This window comes from Thalassophryne amazonica, chromosome 15 (genome assembly GCF_902500255.1).
Source record: "Thalassophryne amazonica chromosome 15, fThaAma1.1, whole genome shotgun sequence".
Lineage (NCBI taxonomy): Eukaryota > Metazoa > Chordata > Actinopteri > Batrachoidiformes > Batrachoididae > Thalassophryne > Thalassophryne amazonica.
Genome location: NC_047117.1, coordinates 83,792,103 through 83,804,958, shown reverse-complemented (window position 1 = coordinate 83,804,958; position 12,856 = coordinate 83,792,103). Strand labels below are relative to the sequence as shown.

The following is a 12,856-nucleotide window of genomic DNA, read 5'->3' as shown; positions in this document are numbered from 1 at the left end:
GATAGTCACGGTTTGGAGGATTTAAGAAAATTGGCCAGATTTCTAGAAATGAGAGCTGCTCCATCCAAAGTGGGATGGCTGCCGTCTCTCCTAACAAGACCAGGTTTTCCCCAGAAGCTTTGCCAATTATCTATGAAGCCCACCTCATTTTTTGGACACCACTCAGACAGCCAGCAATTCAAGGAGAACATGCGGCTAAACATGTCACTCCCGGTCTGATTGGGGAGGGGCCCAGAGAAAACTACAGAGTCCGACATTGTTTTTGCAAAGTTACACACCGATTCAATGTTAATTTTAGTGACCTCCGATTGGCGTAACCGGGTGTCATTACTGCCGACGTGAATTACAATCTTACCAAATTTACGCTTAGCCTTAGCCAGCAGTTTCAAATTTCCTTCAATGTCGCCTGCTCTGGCCCCCGGAAGACAATTGACTATGGTTGCTGGTGTCGCTAACTTCACATTTCTCAAAACAGAGTCGCCAATAACCAGAGTTTGATCCTCGGCGGGTGTGTCGTCGAGTGGGGAAAAACGGTTAAAGATGTGAACGGGTTGGCGGTGTACACGGGGCTTCTGTTTAGGGCTACGCTTCCTCCTCACAGTCACCCAGTCGGCCTGCTTTCCCGGCTGCTCGGGATCTGCCAGGGGGGAACTAACGGCGGCTAAGCTACCTTGGTCCGCACCGACTACAGGGGCCTTGCTAGCTGTAGAATTTTCCACGGTGCGGAGCCGAGTCTCCAATTCGCCCAGCCTGGCCTCCAAAGCTACGAATAAGCTACACTTATTACAAGTACCATTACTGCTAAAGGAGGCCGAGGAATAACTAAACATTTCACACCCAGAGCAGAAAAGTGCGGGAGAGACAGGAGAAGCCGCCATGCTAAATCGGCTAAGAGCTAGTAGCTACGCTAAGCTAGCGGATTCCTAAAAACACGCAAAGCGAATAATGTGTAAATAATTTAGAGGTGATTCAGCAGAAGGAGTGCTTTAGTTAAGGCACGTAAAGATTACACTGGGAAACAAATCGTAATCTAGATAACTAGATCAATCTAACTGCGCAGATCAAACAGCTAACAGATACAGAAAAACACCGCTGTGCTCCGGAACAAGAAGTGATACAATACCGCAGTGAGAGCCGACCACCAGTAGAGTCAAGTAAAAAAGTAAAAAAAAAAAAAATAAAAAGGTAAAAAAGTAAAAAAGTCTTGAAAAAGACTATTAGTTCAAAGTCCAAAGCAGCAGGTAGCAGTCTCTGTGTAAACAGTCCCAACAGAGAGCCAAAATTAACAGATATACAAGTTAGGGGCGGTGGCCAAGTGGTTAATGTGCTTGGTTTCAGTTCAGACGGCTCCGGGTTCAAATCCCACCCCTGCCGCATTTCTCCATGTAATGTGGAGTTGCGTCAGGAAGGGCATCCGGCGTAAAATCTGTGCCAATTCAACATGCAAATCCACCTTGGATTTGCTGTGGCAACCCCGAGTGCAAACAAGGGAGCAGCCGAAGGGACTTACTATCATATACAAGTTTTGCCACAAGAAAAAAAAAGTTAAATGTCATTCTAACAAAGTAGATTTTTACATACCGGAGACAAACGCAGGCCATAAAGAAAAGTTCATGCTTGCTGCTGGATGGAATAGAAAGGGGGTGTTGCCATGCCTGCCCCCCCACGAAGGGCAGGTGAGTCGGAGCAGAACAGCGGCTGCTCTCCTGTTTCATGGAGACCCTGTGGGCACAGCAGACCCTCCGCTGCCTCTGTGGATGTGTGTCCAATAAATGCGCAAACATACATTATTTTCCCTGTGGAACAGAATGCAAAATATGCATTTCAAGCTGTCTCACTTTTGGGTGTGTTTGATTTTAAAGTTAATCCAGATTAGCACTGAACCGTCTCCGCTCAGAGCAGAATACCTGCAGACCAGTTTTCAGACATGATTTTTCACGAGGCGTATCCCAATACGATCGCATTCAGTCAGTATCGGCCAGACCGGCACATTTTTTTTTGATTGCACTGTGATGGTTAAATTAAACCTGAGTCACCAATTAGGTGTGTGTTCTCTCTGCTTCACTTCATAAGTGTGATGCTAGCAGAACGAACAATGTCTTAAAACAATTTAACACTCTCTTTAAATAGGCAACAAGCATGTTTTATTCACACAGATCATCAACAGTGCGACTTCAGTCTCTCCTCTGTTTGATAAGTGTGGAGCGATGACAGGCTCAGTGTCGCCATGGTGAGCGTGTCAAAAACATATTTGACATTGCTTCAAATACACACCAAGTCTGTTCTGTTGGACGGAGAGTGTAATGTGACCTTCTTACCATGAAATCAGATAGCAGTGTAATGTTTTTCCTCCTCGTTCTGTGTTTTTCTGCTGTTTACAGAGACAGTCGGGGCGGGAGCAGATTATGGTTTTTGTAAAGGAGGAGGGCGTGGATTTGCGAATGAGTCACGCTTCCCTAGGGGGGAAATGTTTGAATTTTTAAGTGCCATTTCCTGCACTTTGGTGAACAAAGATACTTTCCAACCTGTTTTTTTATTCATTTGAACTTGTATTGTATAATCTTAAATGTGATGCTCAGACTGAGTCACTTGCTGCTGAAAAGAGGGTTCAGAAATAGCATTCAGCAGGGAATTTTGGGTAGGGGAGCATAGTCAGAGAGGATAAAGTTCCACTTTTGAAGACAATTTCAAGACTTTTTTATTTATTCTTTTTTATTAAATATAAAACTGCATCTTTTGAACAACTGAAATGTCATTCAGTCACTATTACGCTGAGAGTCCCAGTTTTATTACTACAATTCTGTTTATAAATTTTTAAAAAATTAAATAAAGGAATACTAGCATTAAAAAGCAGCTTGGATTGAAGGCATTTTTTGTTTTGTTTTTAATGTTGTGGCAGAGTTCTTAAATTGACAAACCTGCAATGCTTTGACTTTGACCACAGCGCGCAGTGTTTCGTTACTGGTCTTGGAAATTGTGCACATCACTGTACTTTTTCTGCTGTGTTTGCCCACAGATTTACTCTATGGATGACTTTTGTCTACAAATCTCTCCTTGGCTTGATACCTTCATGTCTGTGTTCATACATGGTTTGGAATTATGACCTAGGTCAGGACAGTAGGTCATTGTCCTGCTGAAAGATGAACCGCCTGAGGTCCAGAGTGGACCTCTGGAGCAGGTTTTCATCCAGGATGTCTCTGTACATTGCTGCATTCATCTTCCCCTCAATCCTGACTAGTCTCCCAGTTCCTGCTGCTGAAAAACATCACAGCGTGATGCAACCAGGCACCACCTCGGGGCATGACACCTGGCATTCACACCAAAGAGTCAAATCTTTGTCTCATCAGACCAGAGAATTTTGTTTCTCATGGTCTGAGAGTCCTTCAGGTGCCTTTTGGCAAACTCCAGGTGGGCTGCCATGTGCCTTTTACTAAGGAGTGGCTTCCATCTGGCCACTCTACCATACAGGCCTGATTGGTGGATTCCTGCAGAGATGGCTGTCCTTCTGGAAGGTACTCCTCTCTTCACAGAGGAATGCTGGAGCTCTGACAGAGTGACCATCAGGTTCTTGGTCACCTCCCTGACTAAGGCCCTTCTCCCTTGATCGCTCAGTTTAGACGCGCGGCCAGCTTTAGACAGAGTCCTGGTGGATCTGAACTATTTCCATTGATAGATGATGGAGGCCGCTGTGCTCATTGGGACCTTCAAAGCACCAGAAATCTTTCTGTACCCTTCCCCAAATTTGTGCCTCAAGACAATCCTGTCTCGGAGGTCTACAGACAATTCCTTTGACTTCATGCGTGGTTTGTGCTCTGACATGCACTGTGAACTTTATATGTAGACAGGTGTGTGTCTTTCCAAATCATGTCCAGTCAACTGAATTTACCCCAGGTGGACTCCAGTTAAGCTGTAGAAACATCTCAAGGATGATCAGTGGAAACATGAGGGGAAAAAAAATACATTTCATCCATTTTGGAATAAGGCTGTAACATAACAACATGTACCTGAAACTATCAGAGTTGATCACAAATGGGGGAGTTTAAATCAATTTTAAAGAATCAAGAAAAAACATGTCCTTTTTAAAATCTTGGTCTTTTATTGTGTATTAACTGCATATTTGTGTTTTTATTCTTTTATGGTGTGTACGTGTGTGTGTGTGTGTGTGTGTGTGCGTGTGTGTGTGTGTGTGTGTGTGTGTGTGTGTGTGTGTGTGTGTGTGTGTGTGTGTGTGTGTGTGTGTGTGTGTGTGTTGTAATTATTGTTATGCTGCTTTCTTGGCCAAGTCTCTCTTGCAAAAGAGATTTTAATCTCAATGAGGCTTTTTCCTGGTTAAATAAAGGATATATATATATATATGAGGAAAATACAAGTGTCCGATCAATTTCTGTAGATAATCAAAATGACTCTGATCAGGGGCAAAAAAACACCTTGATGGGGACTTCCAAATGCATCTAGTTACTGGTTGCATTTTTGCACTGATGTTATTGTCTCCTTTGTCTTACACTGTCTGTGTGCCAAACCTGCCACTGCAGTTGGCGTTGCACTTTGCAGCACGTGTTGAATTAATATAGCAGAATTTGCCGGAAGAAAGGTTGAACCAAATGCAAGTGTTATGTGTCGGACGCAGCTCGGAGAACCGACCAGCGTTTGAAGGACCCAGTATGAAATAAGCAGAGCACGGTACAAAGGCTAACTGAATTTAATACATAACAGTGATACAAAAATAACAGAAAGTGCGGTCTGGCGTGGTGGTGAAACGGTGCGCTCCCAGCAGCGCTAACGGTCCGGAGCCAGAAGCTGTTCGGACCCAAGGACCCCGCCGACACCCCCCAGGTGGCCGCAACAAACCGAGTCTGTGAAAGAAGGAACCATTATGTGAGTCCACACTCTACACACAGAGAGAACACTTAAAGGTGTACAAACAGCAAACACTTCCTGGCTTGATTACTAATCAGCTTCCCAACCTGCAGGCATGGAACATCCAGTTCACATAACTCCACTGCAGTGGAAGCCGATACATGACTAACATACAGCTCAATATAAAAAGGTGTGAGGGACACCACATTTACTGACTGTATAAATGTTAATCACAAAATCTAACGTACCTCAGGAAGTGTGCTGACGAGCGTGAGACCTCACCCCCTCCTCTTTCACAGACCGTGCATCAAACCCTGGACGTTCTCTGCATCCACTGATGATGAGATGGCTCCCGAGACGACGATCTCACCCGTCTGGTCACAAGGTCGAGTCTCTGGCAAATACACACTGTATACTCCAGTCTTAAATGCCACCATGTTCCAATCCATATAGATGCACCTCAGCTGTGAGTCCTGACGAGCCGCAGGTGATCAAGGTGAGGTCCTGATAACCTCAGCAACACAGCCACTCAGTCCCAAATGCAAGCCACCTGGAAGGAAAAACAAAAGACAGAAACAAAAAGGCAGCCAGGCCCCCCCAGCCATACAACAGCAAGATGTATTTGATGTGAGGCTTTCATGGTCAAACCGCTTTACAGTGATGCCTCACATTCACACACACCAGTGTCAGGGTGCTGCCATGCAAGGTGCTCAACAACATAACAGGACCCACTTGGTGACCTTAACTAAGGGGTCTAAGGATCCTTTAACCAATTGACCATCACCTCCCCCATTGACAGCAGTGTTTTATATTTCATACGTTATGTAGTGTTTTTCATTTGAAAAGTTGTGTATTACTGTTAAATTGACGGAGTTTAGTGTGTGTGTTTTTCTGTAACAATCACAGAAACCAAGATGTGGATTCATGATTAACGAGTAGATTACTTACAGATACACATACACATACAGGTGAGGATGAAAACCAAAAGCACTCTCTGTTCCTCGTTGTGCTGCAGTTTCTCTTTGTGTGTCTTCTGCACACACACACACACACGCACACACACACACACACACACACACACACACACACACACACACACACACACACACACACACACACACACACACACACACACACACACACACACAGATCCAGATTAACCAGCTCAGTCTGCTCACTGGGTGTTGTCATCAAAACAACACATCTGTCATTTCAGACATCATCGGTTCCTTTTTGGATATTTTAGGACAAACCGGTGACCATTTTCACACGAAGCATCAGTCTGGGGAGACCCCTGATGGGCATTTCTGTGCCAGTCACTTCCTTTAGTACGTTTAACTAAAGGTGGACTTTTCTGGAAGTCCCCCCTTTGTGTTCCCATGTGATCGCCGGGTTGACCTAAGAGTTGGTGGCCGTTAGCTTGAGGTTGTTTTCTTCACATTCATGTTAATTTGTTGTAAAACCAGAAGAAACTCTAAGTCAGCGGTTGCTGTTGTGTCAGACAAAAATGAAGTCATATGGCTGAGAATGAGAAGTTGGAGGCACTTCCTTTTAAATAGTTATAAAGAAGTGTCTCTTTAATTTACTCAGTTGATTTAGGATTAAATATTCTGATTTAAACACTACGAGGTCTGTGAGAAAAGTATCGGACCTTTGGCTGGGAAAAAAAAACTGGCTTACCTGGAGCGTTGGAAACCTAATCACCCTCGAAGTAGTCTCCTTGGGACTCCACACACTTCTCCCAGCGGTGTCGCCACTGTTGGAAGCATTCCAAAAACGCCTCTTTTGGGATGGCGCGCAGCGCAACCGTCGTTGCAGCCATGATGTCCTCCCTCGTCTCAAAACGCGTTCCTTTTAATGGTGTTTTGATTTTTGGGAACAGCCAGAAGTCGCAAGGGTCCATGTCAGGAGAGTATGGAGCCTGTGGAACCACAGTAGTTTGGTTTTGAGACAAAAAAGTCCAAATTAAATTGGAGGAATGAGCTGGCGCATTGTCGTGGTGGAGGCGCCAATTTCCTGTGGCCCACAACTCCCGTCTCTTGCGCCTTACAGCAACACGGAGGCGACGGAGGACATCTCTGTAATACTCCTTCGCTACTGTTTGACCCTGTGGTGCGTACTCGTGGTGTACCACACCACGGGAGTAAAAAAAAACAGTCAGCATAACCTTCACGTTGCTGCGCACTTGGCGCGCCTTCTTCGGTCGTGGCGACGTGGAATGCTTCCACTGTGATGACTGGAACTTGGTTTCCGGGTCGTACCAGTGCACCCAGGACTCATCACCGGTTATAATGGTGTCCATAAAACTGGGATCAGTGTGAATGGAGTCCAGCATGTCCTGTGAGACTTCCACACGGAGGTGCTTTTGCTCCGCTGTCAACAACCTCGGCACAACTTCGCAACCACTCGGTTCATGTCCAAATCTTCTCTAATAATGAAATGTGCCGAAAAAGTACTTATGTCCACTTCCTCCGCAATTTCTTGGATGGTCACTCGACGGTCCCGCATCACCACAGCGTTCACTTTGGAAATGATCTCCTCTTTTCGGGACGTCGATGGTCGGCCGGAGCGCGGCTCGCTCTCCACCGTTATGTGTCCGTCTTTAAACCGGTTGTACCACTCCTTAATCCGTGTGGTGCTCATGGCATCATCCCCAAAAGCCGTCTGTATTTTTCGAATCGTTTCCGCTTGGCTGTCGCCAAGTTTCTGGCAGAATTTAATGCAAAATCATTGCTCCAAGCGTTCCGCCATTTTCCGCACAAACAGAACTCCAACGAAGGGGGTGGAGCACTCCTCCCGCAAGGTGTGCTCACAGGCGAATGACGTCACCGACAGGCATGGAAAAACTCACGCATGCGCACGAGGGTTCAAGCTTGCCTGACGCAATCACACGTGATTCAAATCCATATGGTTTTTTAAAAAATAAAAAGGTACGATAGTTTAATCACAGACCTCATAAATCTTTTCTTACCAGTGGTGGGCGCAGTTCAACTAATCAGCTAACAGCTCATTAGTGAAGCTAAAATTTTCATGAGCTGGTTAGCTTTTCAACTAACTTTGAAAACAATTAGCAGGTCAATTAGCTTCCACTAAATTTAGTTTCCATGTGTATTTTAGTTTCTTAATATTTCTTGTACATTTAATACTTTGCTAACGTGTTGCCCATGGGGATCCACCTGTTTTTAAAATAGGTTTCTGACATTTTTCAAGGGTGGTAATAAATTAAGCAATGAGTTGGAATGGCGTGTGAGTCCAGAACGTTTTAGAACCTTAGACCTCAACAATTTTTAGAAGAGGAACTCAACCCTTTTATTTCCTGTTATTTACATCATTTTTAATGTTAATTTACTGTCTTAATGTATTTATTAATTGTTTATGTTGTTATCATAATACACACTATTAATATTATTATCATTGTTATTTTTCCCCCGGTTCTTTCTGTAACACTGCCCCTCACAAAGTACAAACTCAAACTATTCTTCACTTTTAAATTTATTCAAAGTCACAGTGAAAAAAATATCACGCCTGGATTCTGTAGAACTTCTCTCACAGACGAGATCTGCCCTTACAGAAACCCGAACAATGGACACAAACAGTTTTTATAAAACATTTCATAGGCATGACAAAGGCAGACCTTATTTTGCAAAATCCTTTACTTATTGGCCTCCATGGGCATTCGAAGGAGGTCCAACCCCCTGCCCAGGATCCACACAGTAATGGAACATATATGATTTATAATGTAACCTATCTCTTAAATGCGGTTCAACATGCACATACCAACAGAGAACAAAGGAAAGTAAGAATAAGAGTGAAAACTAAGAATACAATCCTACGTAAGATAAGTACTTTAATACAAAACGAGTACAGAAAACAAATAAAGAAAACCGTAATTGAACACAGAAATATTTCTAATAATCATTAATATTATTTTTATTTTATTATGACTTCTATTTTGTCATTTGATTTTTAAATGGACCACGAATGGCTTGTGAGTTCAAAATGTAATTAGCAACATTAGCTAATATTCGTAGCGTCTCCAAAACTATTAGTCCTATCAGCGTTCCGTTTTGGTGGTGTTCATCTTTGACCCAAAATAAATAAGCATGCCTAACAGCAAATGTCAGCTGTGCTCTGTTTGTCCCTGATTGAACTTGACCACATGCACAGCTGTTTGTCTTTATCGCATGCAAGTGCTTCTAATTTGAGACACAAACAGGGTGGAGATCAAACACAATGCATATTTCACTCATGGTGTCAGCAACATGAGATTGAATGCAGTCATGGTAACAGCAACGTAACTAAAGTGACTAAACCAATTGAGCAACAAAATCACAATAAATCAGTAACACTGACAGCACTGTTAAACTAACATGAACCACGAAAGTAACATTTAAAACCCCAAACTCCCATGGTGCATTGCAGCACAACATCCATTATTTACTGGTTAGCTAAAATTGCTCATTTCTACAAAAATATTAGTCCTGTTAACTTTCTGTTTTCACAGCATTCATCCTTGACCCAGAATACATCAGCATACCAAACGGCAAATGTCAGATCAATTCAATTCGATTGATTTCATTTATATAGCACCAAATCACAACTAAGTTCTAACCTTACCAACTCTCCCTGGTTTTTGCTTGATTGAAGCCACACACACACACACACACACACACACACACACACACACACACACACACACACACACACACACACACACACACACACACACACACACACACACACACACACACACACACACACAGAGGCCACTTGGCTATACATTACATTATAGATGTACTGTGAAATAACTGTGTTGAATAGAAATTACTGTTTAATTTTATTTCTTCACTGAATTGTTTATGGACATCTTTTCATGAACCTGTTTTGTGACCCTCGATGTTTCTTCTTAAAGTTTGTTTTTCAGGGTGTTAAAGACAAAAACTGAACCAAAGATAAATTCCTGCCATAAACATTAGCAGTTAGCAACCTTTCCTTTAGCCAATTAGCTGTTATCAAAGCTAACTTTTAGGTCAGCTGTGCCCACCAGTGGCTGTTTCAACCCTTTTTCTTCATCCTCTTGATTTGTCCAGGTTACATGCTGGATCTGCTGAGGACCCAGGGAAGGAACGGTGCCGTGGCCCTGCTGGAGAGCCTGATGATCCACTACCCTCCACTGTACACTCAAGTGACTGGACGCAAGCCCAGTACTGAGCCCTCCAGATTCAGCGGTCTGTGGTCTAAAGACGCTCAGTATTTTAAAGGATGGGAACATGCATGAAACATTTCTTATGCTTAACTGTTTCTGCTCTGATGTTCTCACAGGCCTGATGAAATACTCAGAGCTGACAGAATACCTGATCAGAGCTGTAACAGGGATGCAGAAGGAGCTGCAGCAGGCGCGGTGCGAGGCCGGTCAGATGAGTGCGCGCTGCGCCTCCCTGGAGTCCGAGATTGAGCAGATGAGCGAGCAGGAAGAGAAGTCCAGATGCCTCCAATCTGAGAATGAGCACATGCAGAGGCACGTGTGCTCTCTACAACGGGAAATCACCAAGCTGAAAGACGAAAAATGCGACTTGTATATGCGTTACACGGCAGCCATTGAAGAGAAATCGGCAGTGAACCTTCACTGTCATGATCTCAACTTACAGGTCAGTGATGCTCAGGAACTCAGAACTGCATCTACTGTGGTTATTTTCTGCTTCATCCCAAAAATGTAACGATGTGATCCTCACATTCCTCACTCAACAATTTGTGTTTCCATGTTGATGCAACACAATCCCCCCTTTGCTCCAGCTTTAAGTAGAGGTGGGCGGATTGATCCTAATATTGATAATATCGATACCAACTCTGGTATTGATATTGAGCGATCCTCATGTAAAAAGATCGATACTCAAGCTTTTTTTCTCTCCTGCACACACTGACTGCTGCGCGCACAGATTCATCAAAGTCTACTCTCTGTCTGTAAGAGCAGTGCTGCGCTGTCACACAACAAGGAGCAGCCTGGCCCGCCAACTCAGTTGTGTTGAGTGATATTTATTAAACAAAAATGTTGATTGTGATAACAAGTATTTTGTTGTCATGTACAATGTTTGGCAAAATTCTATCTTAGGGCTTTTGGATCCTTTGGATCGATGAAGCTTAAATATGACAAAGTATCGGTATCGATATCGGCGATACTGGGCCTGTATTTACTTGGTAGCGGATCATTACCAAAATTCCCAGTATCGCCCACCTCTGTCTAGCTTTAAGGTCATAGAGCCGCTCCTGGTATCACTTTGGTGTGTTTGAACAGGTGTACCAGCTGCAAACTGAACTGCAGAATGCACAGTCACAGAATAAATCCCATAACCAGCGGCTGGTCAGGCGAGCTTCTGCTGCTGATTTACCGCAGCTGCACGAGGACATCAAGACTCTGCGCTGCCAGCTGATGAAGGCCACATATGTTGATCCGGTGAGAAGAAAGAAAAAATAATTCACATGACTAAAACATGCTGAGGCGAACATTCTGTTTTCATTTTAGTCAAGCAGATAACTGTAACAATTGTTCATTTCTGGAAACAAGCACCAAATTTGGCACAAATACTCCTTAGACATTACTGTTTTGTGAAAGCATGTTAGCCACTTGAATTTTCAATAGGCAGCCAGGTAGGGGTCAATTGTACAATTACACAGGGGTCAAAATATAAAAATGCTTTAGTCATATTGAAAACTACACCACATTATTTGTTTGATCACAAATACTACAAAAGGATTTAGTTTGGACTTTCTGTGACTGAATATTATGGAGTTATGAGGTAAAAACAGCAAGAATGGTGACCCCTGTACAAGCTGAAATTGACCTTTGTCACCATTCTTGCTGTTTTACCTCATATCTCCATAACATTCAGTCATAGATAGACCAAACTATACCTTTTTGAAATCATTGTGATCAGACAAATAATGTGGTATAGTTTTAAATATGATTGGAGCATTTTTATATTCTGACCCCTGTGGAATTCTTCAATTTGGGGCTTGTTTCACCATTTGAAAGATTCCGTTGTAAATATTCTGTTATCTGCTTCACTATTCTGCATGTCCTCTGTGGTCTTCTACCACAAGGCTCGGCAGGACATCCTGGCCCAGGACTTGGCCGAGGCCATAGACGGCCAGACAGAGCTTGCAGGGCAGCTCAGATGTTACAGAGAGGAAAACGAGCAGCTACTCCGAGAAAAAGAAGAGGTCAGTGTGAATTTTACTGCATTTCATTCAGCAGAAAGTTAGAAGTTATTCTTTATTAACAATAACTATTGATGCTGACTGTAGCCTTTAACTGTTAAATTCAGAATTCGGTAACGATGCAATCCAGTAGGTGTAGGTGGCAACAGAGCATCTGATGTGTTCCTTCTCATGCATCCTCTAGAACAGGGGTGGGAAGCTTGTTCCAGAAAGGGCAGGGAGGGTGCAGCTTTTCTTTGCAGCCACTGACTCCACCAGGTGACTGAAATCACTTTGAGCCGATGGAATCAGTTAATCAGTAAATCACCTGGTGGAGTCAGTGGCCGCAAAGAAAACCTGCACCCTCTCTGCCCTTTCTGGAACAAGTTTCCCACCTCTGCTCTAGAATAATATTCAAAATGCAGGTTTTGAAAGGTTTTGGAGTAATGTTTTGGAGTAATGCAGCTGCAGCATCAACTTCCAGTATGCCCTGTTTTAATCGGCTTAATCAATATCTGACGCAACTCCAGCATTAAAGCAATGCGGCCTTTCAAATTTCACAGCGCTGACAAAATTTAGTTTCTACTGAACTCCAGGCATTATAATGTCGGTTTATTTTTGGAACGTCTTGAACAGCTCATGTTAATGAAGAGAACATATTTACCTTGGAGGGGAATTCCATTAAGAATATTTTATTTCCTTTACCTCTTATGGGAGGACGTGCACGTGGGCATGCATGAGGTTTTGAATTTAGTTACCTTGACTTTGTGTGACGTGCGTACCTGGGCGTGCACAGTAACGTCTG

At 43.4% G+C, this 12,856-nt stretch overlaps 1 protein-coding gene across 4 annotated transcripts in view; it reads left to right on the top strand.

The window, feature by feature from the left end:
* The window catches only part of card14 (caspase recruitment domain family, member 14), a 33,268-nt gene that overhangs the window by 4,968 nt on the left and 15,444 nt on the right, over positions 1 to 12,856 (top strand). For 3 of the 4 annotated variants that reach the window (XM_034187700.1, XM_034187702.1, XM_034187699.1), the window contains exons 2-5: positions 9,948 to 10,085; positions 10,180 to 10,505; positions 11,150 to 11,308; positions 11,956 to 12,075. In XM_034187700.1, coding sequence (XP_034043591.1) covers positions 9,948 to 10,085; positions 10,180 to 10,505; positions 11,150 to 11,308; positions 11,956 to 12,075 — 743 coding nt within the window. Of the gene's footprint in view, positions 1 to 5,294; positions 5,354 to 9,947; positions 10,086 to 10,179; positions 10,506 to 11,149; positions 11,309 to 11,955; positions 12,076 to 12,856 lie in introns of those variants that run through there. The other variant, XM_034187703.1, reaches the window with a different exon arrangement.